General features: G+C 41.8%; 1 protein-coding gene across 2 annotated transcripts; it reads left to right on the forward strand.

Annotated features, from left to right (window-relative positions):
- Positions 1–7,323: 7,323 nt before the first annotated feature.
- On the forward strand, positions 7,324–20,038 carry LOC124110714 (cobalamin binding intrinsic factor-like). Of its 2 annotated transcripts, none has more exons than XM_046470066.2 (5): positions 7,324–7,407; positions 9,283–9,360; positions 9,931–10,098; positions 16,848–16,929; positions 17,403–20,038. In XM_046470066.2, the coding sequence occupies exons 2-5, from the start codon at positions 9,299–9,301 to the stop codon at positions 17,436–17,438; spliced, it is 348 nt and encodes a 115-aa protein (XP_046326022.1). In that variant the 5' UTR covers positions 7,324–7,407; positions 9,283–9,298; the 3' UTR covers positions 17,439–20,038. The 2 variants fall into 2 exon arrangements, with proteins under 2 accessions (XP_046326022.1, XP_046326021.1); XM_046470065.2 differs by lacking the exons at positions 16,848–16,929; positions 17,403–20,038 and adding exons at positions 12,740–12,870; positions 13,139–13,485 and having other exon boundaries at positions 7,327–7,407.
- Positions 20,039–21,267: the final 1,229 nt, after the last annotated feature.

Consider the following 21,267-nt stretch of genomic DNA (forward strand, 5'->3'; position numbering starts at 1 on the left):
TGATGGGTTACGGCACACTCTCCGTAAAACAGATACCTTGTGTAATAGTAGCTGAAGGGTGCCTGTTGCTTGTCCCTGCACAAGATTTAACTGAGAATATCATGTCGTAAAAAGCAGTCGGACTTGGGAATAACTATAATACGACCACCGTAATCATGTTAAGATCGTAATTCACCACCTCTGCTGCCAGACGCACGTACAAACAGCATGACTGAGGTGTTAACCTTCCAGCTGAATCGCTTTATACCACCTCGGATAGAATGTAAATCCTCATGATCAGAGTGAGAGACGAACTAAAGGAGACTGGATGATCCAAATGTAAGCTGATGTTGACTAGCGTCTCTACTCCAGACCCCCGACGTTCACCTCAAAGTATGGTCTCGACACGGAGGTGGTACCTAACTCAAAATATTACTTGTAGGGGCGTCAGATATCCTAGTAGTGAGTGAGTAAACACCATTACTGGTATGTGTTCTGATTTAGTCGTAGCCACCAGGCAACATGACAAAACAGTAGTTGAAGCAGAAAAAAACATGATTGGTGTTATCTGATTCGTGTCACGAGCGACTGGACGTGGTCTTATGCACCCGGAAATTAGATGAAATAATTGTAGAATCAGAGAAAAAACTTGTCAGACGTAAGCTGATTTCACGATCGACTAGATTCCTGATTGGCCTTACCCAGAAAGCGTGATTTTTCTACTATTCTTGAAACTATGAGTCATTTACTATTTGGACATGAACACATCTGATGAACGCCCCTGTAGTTCTTGTGAACAATCGCAAGATAACTCATAACGGCTCCTTTAGCCTGAATCACACGCTAGACCCCCACCTGTTTATAAACAAATTTGATACCCTAGAATCTGTATGCCTCTAGTGACTGTGACTCAGTTGAGAAAACATGTGTCAGTTGGAAGTGTTGTATCTTGATGATCGTCATAACGGTGCAGGTGAAGCTCGCTGAGGCATGTCATTATATAGCAATTGTGCAGATCGGCCCAGACTCGATATTTACAGACCTTTCAGACGCAAAGCGGGGTGTTGGTGGGGTGTTGGTGGAGTGTTGGTTCCTTTGGGCGTATGCGACTCTGCATCAGGTAATTCGTAAAACAAAAACTTCGTCAAAGGGAATGAGAATAGCGTGTGTCAGTCACGCGGGCGTTACTTGTCTTTAGCAGACGGCTTGGTGCTCGATCTGCACGAGCCACGTGCTTGATAACAGGATTTCTTCCAGGTCTAGTTCTCATCAGAGATCTCGCCAAAGGGTTGTTAGCAGAAGTAGCGGACTAGCGCTTCCTGGTAGCCTGTTTCCAAGAAGGAAACCGCTGGGCAAATATCCACTACCGCTTGGAGATCATGTACTATTTTAGCTGAAGAGCATGAACAACTTCATCGTCAATTAGTCTTCCTGGGATATTTCTGCAATACCGATTTTGATCGTAGACAGTTGTTGGTGTAAAATGTTATTAACGGATTGCATTATATTTTAGGTGTAAGCATAAACTGCTCCATGTTGAAGTGGACAGGAAGAATTAGGTGCGTTACTCTGACAACTAGCCCCCTATCCTGCGAGTTTCCCAACACATTCACGAAACAATCTATTTACGTGAAAACCCTCGAGGAGTAGGTATATTTACAACTAGTATTTATAACGAATTAACTGTGAAAAAAACCTTGTGAAGATCAAACCGATTGTGAACTAAATAGAATGGAAAATGTTTTCCTTGTTTACTTTAGCACACACAGGAAGGAAGTGACGTTTTTCCGCCCTACGCATGCGCAGATACTGTGACTGGAAAATCTCCCTCAAGGCCATTGTAAAGCTGGCAGTAGAGAGAAGCGTTTGTTGAAAATCTTAAATTTTATAGTGAGAGTACATCCGTAATGTAGGATTTATGACGAAATAGAGGTAATGTTTTCAAAGGATCCTAATCCATCACTGCTGATGATTGGTATGCCTACTTCAGAAATCTTTTAAATCCCCAAGTACAATCAAATAACTCATTTGACAAAGATATCGCAGTCTTTCTAGAAAACCATTCTACTCTAGACTGGGATCACTGTAGAAACTGCGATTAACTGGTCAGTGGGGAAATATCAGACCGTGAAATAATATATGCTATACAGCATTTGAAAACTGGAAAATCAGACGGACATGACGGGATCCCAACAGAAGCTGCGAATGAAACCTGTTCTCTGTTAATACCCTTTTATATGCGTATTTTTAACCATATTCTTGAGACAGGTCAATTTCCGGAATAATGGAATCTTGGTCTTATTGTCCCAGTACATAAATCCGTCTCGAGGGGTGACGCAAAAAACTACAGAGGCGAATAAACTTTTGGGTCTCCACCCAACAGATACTGTCCGAATGCCAAGCAGGGTTTAGGGAGGTTACTCTACGATTGATCACATTTCTTTATATTCACTGACACATGGATATATTAGCATGAAGCGTGGAAATTGTTACTTGTTGACTTCAAAAACGCAATTGACACCGTGGATCGAAATACACGTCTTCATACGTTGCTCTGTATATGTAAAGGTATACATGGTAAGATGAGTACACTACTAAGAAGTATATGTGGAAACGTAAAAGCAGCTGTAAGATGAAGTAAAAATACTATGACTGATGTATTAAATACAAGTGCGGGTGTATGACAGGGATGTATATTATCACCACGCCTTTTGTACATTGATGAGCTTGTGAATGATATCGTGAACACTGATTGTGGTGGTATTTTTGTAGACGAAGTTGTACAGGCATTATCGATTTTACTATTTGCGGATGATGTTGCAATATTGTGCTAAGTGGGGTGTATCTGTATATACCAAGAAACTAAAGTTGTCGTTTGAAGGAAGGAGGAAAGATATCTAAACAAGATAAATGGTTCTTCGGTCCAGAAAGACTAGAAGTAGGATCATACTACAAATATCTTGGCTTAACAATTTCATGGCAAAATTTATTTACAAAAGTATGTGAAGTACTTTCAAGGCATGCAGATAAATCAAAGTATTCAGCTATACAGTGTATTAGTATATTTAGGAATATACATGTTGAATCGCTATTTAGGGTATTTGATGGTAAAATACAGCCGCGGATGTTAAAATACAGCTAGGAACTCTGGGGAACCTTATATCACCATAGTATTGAGAAAATTCATACACAATTTTGTACCGGTCACCAAATAACGCATTTTTTTGTACACCCGATATATGTAAACTATCAATGTAGAGTTATCTCATACTGGATACGTCCGCTTAGACATCAGATACACGATGCTATTACATGCTTAAGCGCCTTGATGACTTTGGGGATAAAAACTTGGCCTCAGGAAAATTTGTACAGTTAATAAACAGCAAAAATGGCCATATTCTCCTCAGACTTGCAGTTTTTGTTTATAAGATATTTGAACGAAGGATGATACATTGAATATTAATAAAACTCAAATGTGTACATCTATTCAGATACAATATACGAGTGGTGCTCCACGACGAATTGTCCTGCAACAAAATGTCGTTATACTATTGGCCTCATATACGAAATAAATCTGCCTGTCTGTATTCAAAGCAATTACACAGAATGCAATTCAATTACTTGGATCATGGATTTGGCAATGCTCTTACCATAATGAAGATGTTAGGTAAATATCAATAATTGGAACATATATATGTACCACTACTGGCCGATACTGTGAAAGCTACACTGGGAAAACAACGTCACACAATTTATCGATATTGTGAACAATACACTGGGTGTACAATGTCACACACATGACCGATATTGTGAACAATACACTGGGTGTACAATGTCACACACATGACCGATATTGGGAACAATACACTGGGTGTACAATGTCACACACTTGACCGATATTGGGAACAATACACTGGGTGTACAATGTCACACACATGACCGATATTGTGAACAATACACTGGGTGTACAATGTCACACACATGACCGATATTGTGAACAATACACTGGGTGTACAATGTCACACACATGACCGATATTGTGAACAATACACTGGGTGTACAATGTCACACACTTGACCGATATTGTGAACAATACACTGGGTGTACAATGTCACACAATTGACCGATATTGGGAACAATACACTGGGTGTACAATGTCACACAATTGACCGATATTGTGAACAATACACTGGGTGTACAATGTCACACACATGACCGATATTGTGAACAATACACTGGGTGTACAACGTCACACACTTGACCGATATTGTGAACAATACACTGGGTGTACAATGTCACACACATGACCGATATTGTGAACAATACACTGGGTGTACAATGTCACACACATGACCGATATTGTGAACAATACACTGGGTGTACAATGTCACACACATGACCGATATTGTGAACAATACACTGGGTGTACAATGTCACACACTTGACCGATATTGTGAACAATACACTGGGTGTACAATGTCACACAATTGACCGATATTGTGAACAATACACTGGGTGTACAATGTCACACAATTGACCGATATTGTGAACAATACACTGGGTGTACAATGTCACACACATGACCGATATTGTGAACAATACACTGGGTGTACAACGTCACACACTTGACCGATATTGTGAACAATACACTGGGTGTACAATGTCACACACATGACCGATATTGTGAACAATACACTGGGTGTACAATGTCACACAATTGACCGATATTGTGAACAATACACTGGGTGTACAATGTCACACACATGACCGATATTGTGAACAATACACTGGGTGTACAATGTCACACACATGACCGATATTGTGAACAATACACTGGGTGTACAATGTCACACAATTGACCGATATTGGGAACAATACACTGGGTGTACAATGTCACACAATTGACCGATATTGTGAACAATACACTGGGTGTACAATGTCACACACATGACCGATATTGGGAACAATACACTGGGTGTACAATGTCACACACATGACCGATATTGAGAACAATACACTGGGTGTACAATGTCACACACATGACCGATATTGTGAACAATACACTGGGTGTACAATGTCTCACAATTGACCGATATTATGAACAATACACTGGACATCTAAACACTGATACACTGCTCTACGTGGCAGTAGAAAATTGCTGTAAGTTTATTTGCAGTGAGTGTCAGTGGAAGTGGAAGCACACGATTGAAGAGCTGGTAAAATGTCGAGCGCTGTCGGTAGTTACCTTCCATGGTTGTTAAAACATGGCAGACTTGATCGTTTAAGTTTCCCGAAGGCTGGCTGTACCTGTATAAGAGCGATACAATGGCGATTTGAGGCCTTAACAGCTGATACAGTTGATGGATGCACTTGGAACAGTTCATACAGTTGGCTTAGTTAATAAATCTACTTTTGATATGGGTAGTCTATCTGGTACAAGACCGCCTCCGTGGTTTAATGTTAGAGCGTCCGCCCGGAGAGCGGAAGGTCCGGGGTTCGATCCCAAGCCGCGTCATTCCAAAAGACGTTAAAATATGGTACTTGTTGTTACCCTGTCTGGCGCTCGGCATTAAGGGGCTAAAACAGGGACTGATCGGCTCGGAGTCAGTATACTGTGTCTGAGTAGGGTATTCATGTTAAACTGCGGCATGGTATCTCAGTGTGCTAGCACTATAAATCGGCATCAGTCCGGACTAGTACAAGGAGCCACACACACACATACACGTGCATGCACGTCGCTATATAAGTGCAATAATCTTGGACGCGACATTAAACCCCATTTCACCTCACCACCTATCTGGTACAGATGATATATCTGGTACATTTGTGGTCCATCTTGTGCAGTTGTTTATAGTGGTTTGTCTGGTGGAGCGCCTTATCCTGGTCTATCTGGTACGGCTGATACATCTCGTAGTCTATCGCGCCCAGCTGACACATGTGGTACATGTGGAAATGTAATGCTTCCGTGTCTTTTCATGTCAAACATTAGAAATCATTACTCATAAAAAGTATTCCTTCCATGTATTCCTGACGCGACAGAAGTTGAGAGGAAATAATAATGTATGTTATTTGTTATACAATTGATTCACATAAAAAAGCAACCAGGCACTATTCAGCTGTGTTTGAGAGTGATGGGAAAATTACACTATTAACTATTTTCAATTGCACATGAATTATTGAAATATTTGAGAAATACGTATTATTTAGCGGTATTGCATATTTATGTTGCAGTGAGTATGTGAGTGTGTGAGTTTGATTTAACGCCGTTTTATCATTGTAACTTTATGAACATTTTTTCAACATGATCAGGACGAATTTGGGTTTCGGTGCCACGATCATAGATTCCTTGCACGTCAAAGGGACGCAACTCACAACAGCGGATTGCAGCACCTTAGACGGATGGGACCCCCTCAAAATCCCCCTGCCCCCTTCCCCGTTGCGTCAGTTTAATGTATTTCAACACTTAACATGAATCACTTTAAAATTCGCCACGGGGCTCAGCTCTCCTTCCTTGCGAAGCAGCAGTTACTTGTTTATTTTCCCAACCCGTACTTTCCTGGTCCGGTTACGCCGAAATAGGTATTCTCGGAGAAAGCTGCATAAGTATTCCCAGCCGAACAACAAACTGTATCACAGAATGCAAACATCCTGGTCACGCTGGTTGACTCATGACCTACCGATGTATTACAGTACACTTTCCAGTATATGCACTTCCATTATAGTGACTATATCAGTCAACCCATAACACTATTACTACCCATCAACACGATCTAGATCTTGAGTGAAAATCCCACCTGTATAAATATTTTTTGCACTGGTGGTAAACACGACGTCGTCTGAAAATAGACAAATATAGACTTTCTTTTTTAATTATTCTGTATTTTAGTTTCAAACTCACTTTATTTAAACAGCTGTAGTGTAACGCAGAATGAGACATTTGACCTCCATGCTCATTAGAACAGAAACCGTTGACAAATGAACTGTAAATGTAAAACGTCAACGCCAGAGTCGATTATAAACAAGTCTCGATTATCCGCCGAAATAGATTCCACTGAGCGTAAAAGGCAAAATAGCGGTGAAAATGATATAAATACATCAATGAAAATTAGTGACGAGACCAGGTGTCGGTATCGTGCTATCGGTAGCACCCGTCACTTATACAATTGAATAAAACAGTACGTCCTAGTTGCTTGACACTAAAGTCAATACCATTATACGAACTATCACCTCTGAATAAGGTACAAATAATATGGTTAAATATATGTAATATAACCATTCTTTGATATGTGCATGGTACGTGAGTCAGCTGCGTGAACAGGATGTACAACAGGTTACGGAGTGTCACAGTCACAGTAGGCGTGACATAGCCACTATATAAGTGACAGTCACGAGCATCCTGAAGCTGCGTGCTGTTTACTTCGACATCAGGTAAGGCGTATTTACATTATCTCTGTACTATACAGTATACCATTAATGAATTCAGTGTACATACAAACATGCAGGAATGTATTGTAATGTAGAATAGCAGGAGAGCTTTGTTTTACACCACAGTCAGTAATATTACAAAAGATTTTCTTTCAAAAATTTGATCCAGATAAAAACTGAAAGTATGATTATTCCTCGGGTTTTATCAAAAAAATAAATGTTCACTGGACATTCTGAGTAACATGAATATTTTATATAAATTTGAAAAGATGTCATATAAATACAGCCGCAGCAGAAAAACACAGCACATATCCTTTATTTCAAATGAGAGTACCTCCATATTATTTTGTGCACATGTATATGAATGTCTGTCTGGACACCAAATCTAACGATGTCCGATTATTATGTTCTGGTGCTGTTTTAGCGTTGCCAATAGGAGGTAATTATGAATGACGTTACTTTTCGAAAACAACCCTCCACACCCCCCCACCCCCACCCCCACCCACCCCAGTAGTGAGTATTAGTAGTGACGTGTAGTGAGTATTAGTAGTGACTAGTAGTGAGTATTAGTAGTGACGTGCAGTGAGTATGAGTAGTGACGTGTAGTGAGTATGAGTAGTGACGTGTAGTAAGTATTAGTAGTGACGTGTAGTGAGTATTAGTAGTGACTCGTAGTGAGTATTAGTAGTGACGTGTAGTGAGTATTAGTAGTGACGTGTAGTGAGTATGAGTAGTGACTTGTAGTAAGTATTAGTAGTGACGTGTAGTGAGTATTAGTAGTGACTAGTAGTGAGTATTAGTAGTGACGTGTAGTGAGTATTAGTAGTGAAGTGTAGTGAGTATTATTAGTGACGTGTAGTGAGCATTAGTAGTGACGTGTAGTGAGTATTAGTAGTGACGTGTAGTGAGTATGAGTAGTGACGTGTATTCAGTATTAGTAGTGACTAGTAGTGAGTATTAGTAGTGACTAGTAGTGAGTATTAGTAGTGACGTGTAGTGAGTATTAGTAGTGACGTGTAGTGAGTATTAGTAGTGACTAGTAGTGAGTATTAGTAGTGACGTGTAGTGAGTATTAGTAGTGACGTGTAGTGAGTATTAGTAGTGAAGTGTAGTGAGTATTAGTAGTGACGTGTAGTGAGTATTAGTAGTGACTAGTAGTGAGTATTAGTAGTGACGTGTAGTGAGTATGAGTAGTGACGTGTAGTGAGTATGAGTAGTGACGTGTAGTAAGTATTAGTAGTGACGTGTAGTGAGTATTAGTAGTGACGTGTAGTGAGTATTAGTAGTGACGTGTAGTGAGTATTAGTAGTGACATGTAGTGAGTATTAGTAGTGACTAGTAGTGAGTATTAGTAGTGACGTGTAGTGAGTATTAGTAGTGACTAGTAGTGAGTATTAGTAGTGACGTGTAGTAAGTATTAGTAGTGACTAGTAGTGAGTTTTAGTAGTGACGTGTAGTGAGTATTAGTAGTGACTAGTAGTGAGTATTAGTAGTGACGTGTAGTGAGTATTAGTAGTGACTAGTAGTGAGTATTAGTAGTGACGTGTAGTGAGTATTAGTAGTGACGTGTAGTGAGTATTAGTAGTGACTAGTAGTGAGTATTAGTAGTGACGTGTAGTGAGTATTAGTAGTGACGTGTAGTGAGTATAAGTAGTGACGTGTAGTGAGTATTAGTAGGGACGTGTAGTGAGTATTAGTAGTTATGTGTAGTAGTACATTATTCACCCTTCGCAGTTACCTCAGAACTTTTAAGCCACCGCTCGTGCATGCCTTGGTGCCTAGAGATTATTCCCGTGAGTCCCTTGGCATATATGTTTAGGAAGCTTTACCATTATATTTTATTTTTATAATAAGACGATCTTATTTTGTTCCTCCTAGGTTACAAACAAGAACAATGAGTACACTATCGTGTGTGTGCCTGCTAGCCTGCGTGGTCCTGGCACTGACTTGCCAGCCGTAAGTACACTCTCTTCCATTAAGTCGACATTGAAGAGACAGACAATTTGGTATGCGGGAGGGGGTGGGTGTATGTTTGTCTCAGATTAAGCAAAAGAAGTGTTAATGTCCTGAAAAGAATGTACTGTAGCAATGATTGAAAACCTGTTGTGTCTCATCGAGGATCCCAGACCTAGCGATTTGCCTGTACACCATTTGAACCCATACCATCGGGCACATGAAATCACGTTGTTTAATTCGATCAATCATTTTCATTTGAACATAGTCATGTACATTATAAAGAGTACAAAGATGCACATACTTAATGAATAACCATTGATCATTTGCTGTCAAATAGTACATTTAGATTATTATAGTTGATAATGTTCGAAGTTAGATTTTTATTATTTTCTCAAATAATAATAATAACCTGAAAAGGGCAAAGCAAGATACGCTTCAAAGCAAAGATATAAAGTAGTCAAATTCGAGAAAGTACAGGGTTTACTTTCTAGATATGTTACATGATGTTTGTATTTCACCACTGAATACAGGCGTGATACATGATTCCATTAATTAGTCGTTATCTTTCAGGGGTGTTAACAGTCCTTGTTGCATGTGCGGTCCTAATATCACTGTTACTATGGAAGTGGTGAACAGCATCAAGCCACCCACGTTCAAGTCCTGTGTCAAGCTTGAGATGCATCAGAGAGAACTCATCTACTTCCTTCAGGAGGCCGTCGCCATCGACCAGCTCTTCCAGTAAGATGACTGCTTCCTTAAGTACCCTCCTCAATCCTAATTTCCTAGTTTAGTGTCAGACAACACCATCTGTCAAACCTTGCCTTCGTTCACCATCGTTCCCTGTCAAGCAGCACCTTCGTTCGATACATAACACCTCCTCTGTCTTATAACACCTTCTGTAATACAATACCTTGTCAGCCAAACACTTTCGTTTCTATCGGACAACAACTTCATCTATCACACAACACTGTCTGCAGTCAAACGACATTTTCTTAAGTCACACAAGACCTTCTTCTGTGAGACAACACGTTCGTCTGTCACACAATTACTTCTATAAGAAAACATATTCACTGTCACACAACAACTGCGTCTGCCAAACAACACGTTCCTGTCACTTAACACTTTCTTCTGTTAAGCAACGCAATTTCTCTCACACAACACAACCTTCTGTCAGACAACGTCTACTGTCACACATCATCTAGTTCCTCAGACAACACGTTCTCTGTCAGACATCAGCTAGTTCCTCAGACAACACCTTCTCTGTCACACACCATCTAGTTCCTCAGGCAACACCTTCTCTGTCAGACATCAGCTAGTTCCTCAGACAACACCTTCTCTGTCACACATCACCGAGTTCCTCAGACAACACTTTCTCTGTCACACACCATCTAGTTCCTCGGACAACACCTTCTCTGTCACACATCACCGAGTTCCTCAGGCAACACCTTCTCTGTCAGACATCGCCTAGTTCCTCAGACAACACCTTCTCTGTCACACATCACCGAGTTCCTCAGGCAACACCTTCTCTGTCAAACATCAGCTAGTTCCTCAGACAACACCTTCTCTGTCACACATCACCGAGTTCCTCAGACAACACCTTCTCTGTCACACACCATCTAGTTCCTCAGGCAACACCTTCTCTGTCAGACATCACTTAGTTCCTCAGACAACACCTTCTCTGTCACACACCATCTAGTTCCTCGGACAACACCTTCTCTGTCACACATCACCGAGTTCCTCAGACAACACCTTCTCTGTCAGACATCAGCTAGTTCCTCAGGCAACACCTTCTCTGTCAGACATCAGCTAGTTCCTCAGACAACACCTTTTCTGTCAGACATCACTTAGTTCCTCAGGCAACACCTTCTCTGTCAGACATCGCCTTGTTCCTCAGGCAACACCTTCTCTGTCAGACATCAAATAGTTCCTCAGACAACACCTTCTCTGTCAGACATCAGCTAGTTACTCAGACAACACCTTTTCTGTCAGACATCACCTAGTTCCTCAGACAACACCTTCTCTGTCAGACATCAGCTAGTTCCTCAGACAACACCTTTTCTGTCAGACATCACCTAGTTCCTCAGACAACACCTTCTCTGTCAGACATCAGCTAGTTCCTCGGACAACACCTTCTCTGTCAGGCATCAGTTAGTTCCCCAGACAACACCTTCCCTGTCAGACATCAGCTAGTTCCTCAGACAACACCTTTTCTGTCAGACATCGCCTAGATCCTCAGGCAACACCTTCTCTGTCAGGCATCAGTTAGTTCCTCAGACAACACCTTCTCTGTCAGACATCACCGAGTCCCTCAGACAACACCTTCTCTGTCAGACATCACCGCGTTCCTCAGACAACACTTTCTCTGTCACACACCATCTAGTTCCTCAGACAACACCTTCTCTGTCAGACATCACTTAGTTCCTCAGGCAACACCTTCTCTGTCAGACATCGCCTAGTTCCTCAGGCAACACCTTCTCTGTCAGACATCAAATAGTTCCTCAGACAACACCTTCTCTGTCAGACATCAGCTAGTTACTCAGACAACACCTTCTCTGTCAGACATCAGCTAGTTCCTCGGACAACACCTTCTCTGTCAGACATCAGCTAGTTCCTCAGACAACACATTTTCTGTCAGACATCAGCTAGTTCCCCAGACAACACCTTCCCTGTCAGACATCACCTAGTTCCTCAGACAACACCTTCTCTATCAGACATCAGCTAGTTCCCCAGACAACACCTTCCCTGTCAGACATCAGCTCGTTCCCCAGACAACACCTTCCCTGTCAGACATCAGCTAGTTCCTCAGACAACACCTTTTCTCTCAGACATCGCCTAGTTCCTCAGGCAACACCTTCTCTGTCAGGCATCAGTTAGTTCCTCAGACAACACCTTTTCTGTCAGACATCACCTAGTTCCCCAGACAACACCTTCTCTGTCAGACATCAGTTAGTTCCTCAGACAACACCTTCTCTGTCAGACATCACCTTGTTCCCCAGACACAACCTCTTTGTGAAACACCACAATCTCTGTAAGGCACATCATCCTCTTGAGACAACATGAAAACACGTCTTCTTCCTGAGTCAGCCTACATCTTATCTGTCAAACACAATCTCCTCAGTCAGACACAACCTTTTTCCTCCGACAACAAATTCTTCTTCAGACAACATCGTCCGTGTCAGGCACCAACCTATTTTGGGAGTCATACACACCTTCGTAAAACCCTTTCCAGGTTACTCACATATTATCTGAAGTCTAAATAGCTTGTGTCTGCGTTTCGTGATCTCAATTTTACTTGTTCCGACATGGTTTGTGTGACAAAAGGCATTGAAAAGATATTTTCAGTGTTATAATCAAAACACGTTCCGCTCTTGTTGTTCAGTTTCACGGCTGAGTATTATGCGACACCAAGCGTGACGGGATATTTTATTCTGAGCATGAACAACTTAGCTGGAAGCACCGAGGATAAGACTTACTGGCAGATCCTGGACAAAGGGATACCTACACCTCTCGGTAAGTATGCTAGCATGTAAGTAGGTATGTATGTGTGCGTCTTCATATGCGCGTATATATATATATATATATATATATATATATATATATATATATATATATATATATATATATATATATTTATGTGTGTGTGTGTGCGTGCGGATGAATGGGTGGATGGTTGGATGGATGGATGGATAGATGGATACGACTCATTTATACGCTGAAAATATTGCATGGAGAACGATTGATCCACATGTAAACTGACCATGGTGTTTCTACGTTGCAGGTGTCAGTGAGTACGTACCAAAAGATGGGTCCGTGATTACCTTCAATTTCACCACATACTAGACAGACGATTTCAACAGCCCTAGACAAGGGTCTACCTCATCCAGCTACAGGATGTGAAAATATCAACTGAACCAATGCCTCATATCCTAAATGCATGAAAAAAACATATTCAACCATGTACTAGGGGCAATAGTGGGATTTGTCCAGATGTTGTGGTATTTCTATGAAGGCATGAGTGTAAGATCACGCAAATCACCGTCTGAGTCATCCCTATATAAAGAATACATAGTGTATTACTGTGTGTATAGGAACATGAAATAAACGCTTGAGATGGTGAAATACAAACTACAGTTCGATTACTTATTTTTTGGATTTGGCAATGTTTTTATTCTCATTATGATGTTACACTAAAGACCGATACTGTGGACAATACACTAGATATACAATGTCTCATTAATGACCGACACTATGGACAATACATTAGATATACAATGTCACATTAATGACCAACACTATGGACAATACACTAGATATACAATGTCACATTAATGACCAACACTATGGACAATACACTAGATATACAATGTCACATTAATGACTAACACTATGGACAATACACTAGATATACAATGCCGCATTAATGACCAACACTATGGACAATACACTAGATATACAATGTCACATTAATGACCGACACTATGGACAATACACTAGATATACAATGTCACATTAATGACCGACACTATGGACAATACACTAGATATACAATGCCACATTAATGACCAACCCTATGGACAATACACAAGTCAGCTTGTAGTGGGGGTCTTATACAGCTTACATGTATGGTACAGTTTCTATTGATTGTATATCTGGTACAGCTTGAATCTCTGCTACAGCTTGTAGTGGGGGTCTTATACAGCTGACATGTATGGTACAGTTTCTATTGATTGTATATCTGGTACAGCTTGAATCTCTGATACAGCTTGTAGTGGGGGTCTTATACAGCTTACATGTATGGTACAGTTTCTATTGATTGTATATCTGGTACAGCTTGAATCTCTGCTACAGCTTGTAGTGGGGGTCTTATACAGCTGACATGTATGGTACAGTTTCTATTGGTTGTATATCTGGTACAGCTGTTGCAGCTGGTATATTTAGTACAGTTGGTGTATCGAGCGAGTTTGGTTTAACGCCACTTTCAAAAGTATCTTTGTCATATCACGGTGTGTCAGTTTAATATGGGAGGAAACCCCTGTTGATGCAGACAGGCACAGACAGTTGCTACGCTTTGTTTATTCTTTAACGCCGCACTCAGCATTATTCCAACTATAAAACGGCGGTATGTAAATAATCTAGTCTGAACCAGAAAATCCAGTGATTGATATCATGAGCCTCGACCCACGCAATTCGGATACAATAATATGCATCAACCAAGTCAGCGATCTTAACCACCCGATCCCGTTAGTCGCCTCTTACGACAAGCATAGTCGCCTCTTACGACAATCATAGGTTCCTGAAGACTTTTTCCAATCCGGATCTTCGGAAGCATTGAGCTGACAATTCTTCTCTTACTCAGCGTGTGCTGCAAGTGTACTGGATTTAAACTGATTTGACGAACAACCCCATTTACTTTCTGATCTTGTTTCTATTCATTTTCTTTTTAAATACAAATAAAATACTTCTGCCTGGCAAATATGGTGGGTGTGCATAATTCTAGTGAAATTTCGGGATACTTTCGTCCCCGAAAAGGACAAGTACAGCAGTTTGAAAGGGAAGTAACAAATTACGTCCCGGCATGCACTTGGCGTTCTTAGCAAATGGCCTGTATGTAGGAAGTATTAGATCAGCCACTAAAGTAGTTATACTACACAATGGAAGTTGATTGCCACCCGATTCTTTCATATTACTACAGTTAATCTGTGGTGACAGATGAAAGTTTGACTTCATGAAAGGACAGTTGCCATGACAGATTAACGATAGTAGTATGAAAGAATCGGGTCTTACTTTCTCTTGAGTGGTATATTATCTCTTGTAAATAAGGTTATTCGATGTACGAACGTTTGCTTTCAGCGTATTATTATGGAAGTGGTATCAGCAAAGAAATGTTGAGGCCCATCCTATGGCTGCTACTGCGAATACGTACAGATGATATATAATACTCACATACATGATACTTGATTCGGCTGTGTAAACAGACTGTAATGAAGGGAGTATCACAGTACACGTGACATCGCCATCTTGTGGCTGACTTGCACATTACAGGTAAGGCATATTAACAATCTCCGCGCTTAGCTTTAACAAATTCAATTGATATTAGACGCAACTGTAAGGAGAGCAAAGGTTGTTATATTGTGCAATGATAGAGTTAGCGAGTGTTGTTTTACACCGTAGTGAGCAGTACTACAGCTGTGTCGCACAGATGTTGGCCGCGCCAACCAATTTAGTCACTTTTACTCTGGAACTGTTCGATGCCCACACCTTGTAGAAAAAATGAATGCCACGATGTCACTTCTACTGAGTGTGCATGTTGTGTTCTAGTTAAGCAATGTGAGAGCGGACTGTCAATATTCGAATCAGGGCCAGAAAAAACAGCAATTTATATTATAGGCAGCGTTCCAGCTACATGTATCTGGGCACACAGAAATACTACGCAAGGGCATGCGGAGTAACATACAGGTATGTTAAGCACAACTACTGCATGCAACTTACCTAGCCTACACGGATACTGCGATCCATGACCACTGTATATGCAAGTGTACCTACACGGACAATACTGTCCATGCCTACTGTGTGTGCTGCTCTACCGGCCTACACGGACAATACTGTCCATGCCCACTGTGTATGTTACTGTACCAGCCTACACGGACAATACTGTCTTTGTCCACTGTATGTGTTACTGTACCAGCCTACACGGACAATACTGTTCATGTCCACTGTGGGTACCACTGTATCTGCCTACACGGACAATACTGTCCATGTCCAGTGTGTATGTTACTGTACCAGCCTACACGGACAATACTGTCTTTGTCCACTGTATGTGTTACTGTACCAGCCTACACGGACAATACTGTTCATGTCCACTGTGTGTACCACTGTATCTGCCTACACGGACAATAATGTCCATGTCCACTGTGTATGTTACTGTACCAGCCTACACGGACAATACTGTCCATGTCCACTGTGTATGTTACTGTACCAGCCTACACGGACAATACTGTATATGTCCACTGTATGTGTTACTGTACCTGCCTACACGGACAATACTGTCCATGTCCACTGTGTATGTTACTGTACCTGCCTACACGGACAATACTGTCTATGTCCACTGTGTATGTTACTGTACCTGCCTACACGGACAATACTGTCCATGTCCACTGTGTATGTTACTGTACCTGCCTACACGGACAATACTGTCCATGTCCACTGTGTATGTTACTGTACCAGCCTACACGGACAATGCTGTCCATGTCCACTGTGTGTGCTGCTGTACCAGCCTACACGGACAATGCTGTCCATGTCCACTGTGTGTGCTGCTGTACCAGCCTACACGGACATAACTGTCCATGTCCACTCTATGCGTTACTTTACCAGCCTACACGGACACTGAGATCCATGTCAACTATGTAAGGTACTGTACATGTACCTAAGATGACTGGGTCCTTTCCAAAGATGTTTTTTTAAAGATTTTATCTTTTATATTTTTTTAGGTTTACCAACAAGAACAATGCATACACTATCGTGCATGAGTCTGCTGGCCTGCTTTGTGGTTCACGCACTGACTGGCCAGGAGTAAGTATACATGTCTCTCACTAAGTAGACATTGATTATTTGGTGTGCTGGAGGGAATTGGGTAATTTCGCCTCATGGTGCACAATAAGAAATTGTTTGCTTGCTAAAATAAATACCTGTTCTAACAACGTTGATCTTGACACAGTAACTTGCCTGTATATCATGTTAACATATTCACCCACATTTCCAAGTGTACACAGATTATGCTTAATGATAAGACGATGTTGCATTTCTTGCCAAATAACACGTTGATATTATATGATATACACTTCACGTCCGTTCTGTTCACACTGACTAGAAATAATCTGAAAAGTCAAAGTATGAGGCGCTTTAAAGGGTTATAGTCGTTCAATCTGTGACAGTAATAAATCAACTTTTTAGATAAGTTTAATATAATTTCACGACTGATAATAGATAATTTCACGACTGAATTCGAATACAAAAGTGATACATGAAATGTCGTTGTCTTTCAGGAGTGTCACCTGCCCTTGTTGCATGTGCGGTCCTAATATCACGGTCATCATCAATGTGGAGAATAGCCTCAAGTCGCCGACGTTCAAGTCTACTGTCAAGCTTGAGATGAAACCTCAGAGAGAACTCATCTACTTCCTACAGGAGGCCGTTGCCATCGATCCGCATTTCCAGTAGGATTACTGCTGCATTAATACTTGGTCCTCAGTTAGATACTACCATCTCTGCATACTTCATCCTAGGTCCTCAGTCAGATACTACTAGCCTTGCTCACCTCCTCCTGTAACCTCTGATAGATACTACTGGCCTTGCACACCCCCTCCTGGGTTCTCAGATAGATACTACTAGCCTTGCACACCTACTCCTGGGTTCTCAGATAGATACTACTAGCCTTGCACACCTACTCCTGGGTTCTCAGATAGATACTACTAGCCTTGCACACCTACTCCTAGGTCCTCAGTCAGATACTACTAGCCTTGCATACCTGGCCTCCTCCTGGGTTCTAAGATAGATACTACTAGCCTTGCACACCTCCTCCTGGGTTCTCAGTCAGATACTACTAGCCTTGCACACCTCCTCCTGGGTTCTAAGATAGATACTACTAGCCTTGCACACCTCCTCCTCGGTTCTCAGATAGATACTACTAGCCTTGCACACCTCCTCCTGGGTTCTAAGATAGATACTACTAGCCTTGCACACCTACTCATGGGTTCTCAGTCAGATACTACTAGCCTTGCACACCTCCTCCTGGGTTCTAAGATAGATACTACTAGCCTTGCACACCTACTCCTGGGTTCTCAGATAGATACTACTAGCCTTGCACACCTACTCCTGGGTTCTCAGATAGATACTACTAGCCTTGCACACCTACTCCTAGGTCCTCAGTCAGATACTACTAGCCTTGCATACCTGGCCTCCTCCTGGGTTCTAAGATAGATACTACTAGCCTTGCACACCTCCTCCTGGGTTCTCAGTCAGATACTACTAGCCTTGCACACCTCCTCCTGGGTTCTAAGATAGATACTACTAGCCTTGCACACCTCCTCCTCGGTTCTCAGATAGATACTACTAGCCTTGCACACCTCCTCCTGGGTTCTAAGATAGATACTACTAGCCTTGCACACCTACTCCTGGGTTCTCAGTCAGATACTACTAGCCTTGCACACCTCCTCCTGGGTTCTAAGATAGATACTACTAGCCTTGCACACCTACTCCTGGGTTCTCAGTCAGATACAACTAGCCTTGCACACCTCCCCCTGGGTTCTCAGATAGATACTACTAGCCTTGCACACTTCCTCCTGGGTTCTCAGTCAGATACTACTAGCCTTGCATACCTCCTCCTGGGTTCTCAGATAGATACTACTAGCCTTGCACACCTCCTCCTGGGTTCTCAGATAGATACTACTAGCCTTGCACACCTCCTCCTTGGTTCTCAGATAGATACTACTAGCCTTACACACCTCCTCCTCGGTTCTCAGATAGATACCACTAGCCTTGCACACCTCCTCCTGGGTTCTCAGATAGATACTACTAGCCTTGCACACCTCCTCCTTGGTTCTCAGATAGATACTACTAGCCTTACACACCTCCTCCTCGGTTCTCAGATAGATACCACTAGCCTTGCACACCTCCTCCTGGGTTCTCAGATAGATACTACTAGCCTTGCACACCTCCTCCTCGGTTCTCAGATAGATACCACTAGCCTTGCACACCTCCTCCTAGGTTCTAAGATAGATACTACTAGCCTTGCACACCCGCTCCTGGGTTCTCAGATAGATACTACTAGCCTTGCACACCTCCTCCTTGGTTCTCAGATAGATACTACTAGCCTTCCCCGATAGATACTACTAGCCTTGCTCACCTATTCATGGGTTCTCAGATAGTTACAACTAGCCTTGCACACCTCCTCCTGGGTTCTTGGATAGCTACTACTAGCCTTGCACACCTATTCCTGGGTTCTCAGATAGATAGCACTTTCCACACAGTGCTAGACCAGTCCAGTTTCCCCAGAACACTACAGACTTTTCCATACATATATTTTACGCTTGGTATTCAGCCATGCTATTCCGGTAGTTTACAGATAATTCGAGTATCTTAATATAATCACCACTCACCAATGCTTACATTTAATGTACAGTATAGTATTACATACCTGAAAACGAATCATTGTTCAAATGCAATGCAATGAATTCCTACTGAATCTCAACAGATTCAATGTTATACAGTTACGATCATTAGTTATCAATAAATCACATGCCAAAAACACGAGGTCCTCACTCCTTATTTCTGTCAGACATCAACTTCTTCTGTAGGACAACATCTTCTTCTCAAGGACAACACCCCGGTCAGACAACACCTTCTTCTGTCACACAACACTTTCTCCTGTCAGATAACACCTTCTTCTGTCAGACAACACCTTCTTCTGTCAAACATAAAAATTCTTCTGTCAGACAACACCTTCTTCTGTCAAACAATACCTTCTTCTGTCAGACAACACCTTCTTCTGTGAAACAATACCTTCTTCTGTCAGACAACACCTTCTTCTGTCAAACAATACCTTCTTCTGCCAAACAACACCTTCTTCTGTCACACAACACCTTCTCCTATCAGATAACACTTTCTCCTGTCAGATAACACTTTCTCCTGTCAAACAGCATCTTCTCCTGTCAGACAACACCTTCTCCTCTCAGACAACACCTTCTTCTGTCAGACAGCACCTTCTTCTGTCAGATAACACCTTCTCCTGTCAGATAACACCTTCTTCTGTCAAACAACACATTCTCCTGTCAAACAGCACCTTCTCCTGTCACACAACACCTTCTCCTGTCACACAACTCCTTCTCCTGTCAAACAACACTTTCTACTGTCAGATAACACCATCTCCTGTCAAACAACACCTTCTCCTGTCAGACAACAACTTCTTCTGTCAGACAACACCTACTCCTATCAGATAACACCTTCTTCTGTCAAACAACACCTTCTCCTGTCAAACAACACCTCCTCCTGTCAAACAACACCTTCTCCTGTCACACAACACCTTCTCCTATCAGATAACACTTTCTCCTGTCAGATAACACCTTCTCCAGTCAAATAACACCTTCACCTGTCAGACAACACCTTCTTCTGTCAGACAACACCTTCTCCTGTCTGATAACACCTTCTCCTGTCAAACAACACCTTCTCCTGTCACACAACACCTTCTCCTATCAGATAACACCTTCTCCTGTCAGATAACACCTTCTCCTGTCAGATAACACCTTCTTCTGTCAGACAACACCTTCTTCTGTCAGATAACACCTCTTCCTATCAGATAACACCTTCTTTGTCAGACACCACCTTCTTCTGTCAGATAAGACCTTCTTCTGTCAAACAACACCTTCTCCTGTCAAACAACACCTCCTCCTGTCAAACAACACCTTCTCCTGTCACACAACACCTTCTCCTATCAGATAACACTTTCTCCTGTCAGATAACACCTTCTCCAGTCAGATAACACCTTCACCTGTCAGACAACACCTTCTTCTGTCAGACAACACCTTCTCCTGTCTGATAACACCTTCTCCTGTCAAACAACACCTTCTCCTGTCACACAACACCTTCTCCTATCAGATAACACCTTCTTCTGTCAGATAACAACTTCTCCTGTCAGATAACACCTTCTCCTGTCAGATAACACCTTCTTCTGTCAGACAACACCTTCTTCTGTCACACAACACCTTCTCCTATCAGATAACACCTTCTCCTGTCAGATAACACCTTCTCCTGTCAGATAACACCTTCTCCTGTCACACAACACCTTCTCCTGTCACACAACACCTTCCCCTGTCAGGCAACACCTTCTTCTGTAATACAACACCTTCTCCTGTC

Source organism: Haliotis rufescens, unplaced genomic scaffold (genome assembly GCF_023055435.1).
Source record: "Haliotis rufescens isolate VD_foot unplaced genomic scaffold, xgHalRufe1.0.p SCAF_10, whole genome shotgun sequence".
NCBI classification, from domain to species: Eukaryota; Metazoa; Mollusca; class Gastropoda; order Lepetellida; family Haliotidae; genus Haliotis; species Haliotis rufescens.

Excerpts from the sequence above, each read along its gene's own strand:
- LOC124110714 (XM_046470065.2), top strand. The coding sequence starts at position 9,299 with ATGAGTACACTATCGTGTGTGTGCCTGCTAGCCTGCGTGGTCCTGGCA. Across the intron at positions 10,099-12,739 it reads GCCATCGACCAGCTCTTCCA|TTTCACGGCTGAGTATTATG; the intron begins GTAAGATGACTG and ends CTTGTTGTTCAG. Across the intron at positions 12,871-13,138 it reads AGGGATACCTACACCTCTCG|GTGTCAGTGAGTACGTACCA; the intron begins GTAAGTATGCTA and ends TCTACGTTGCAG.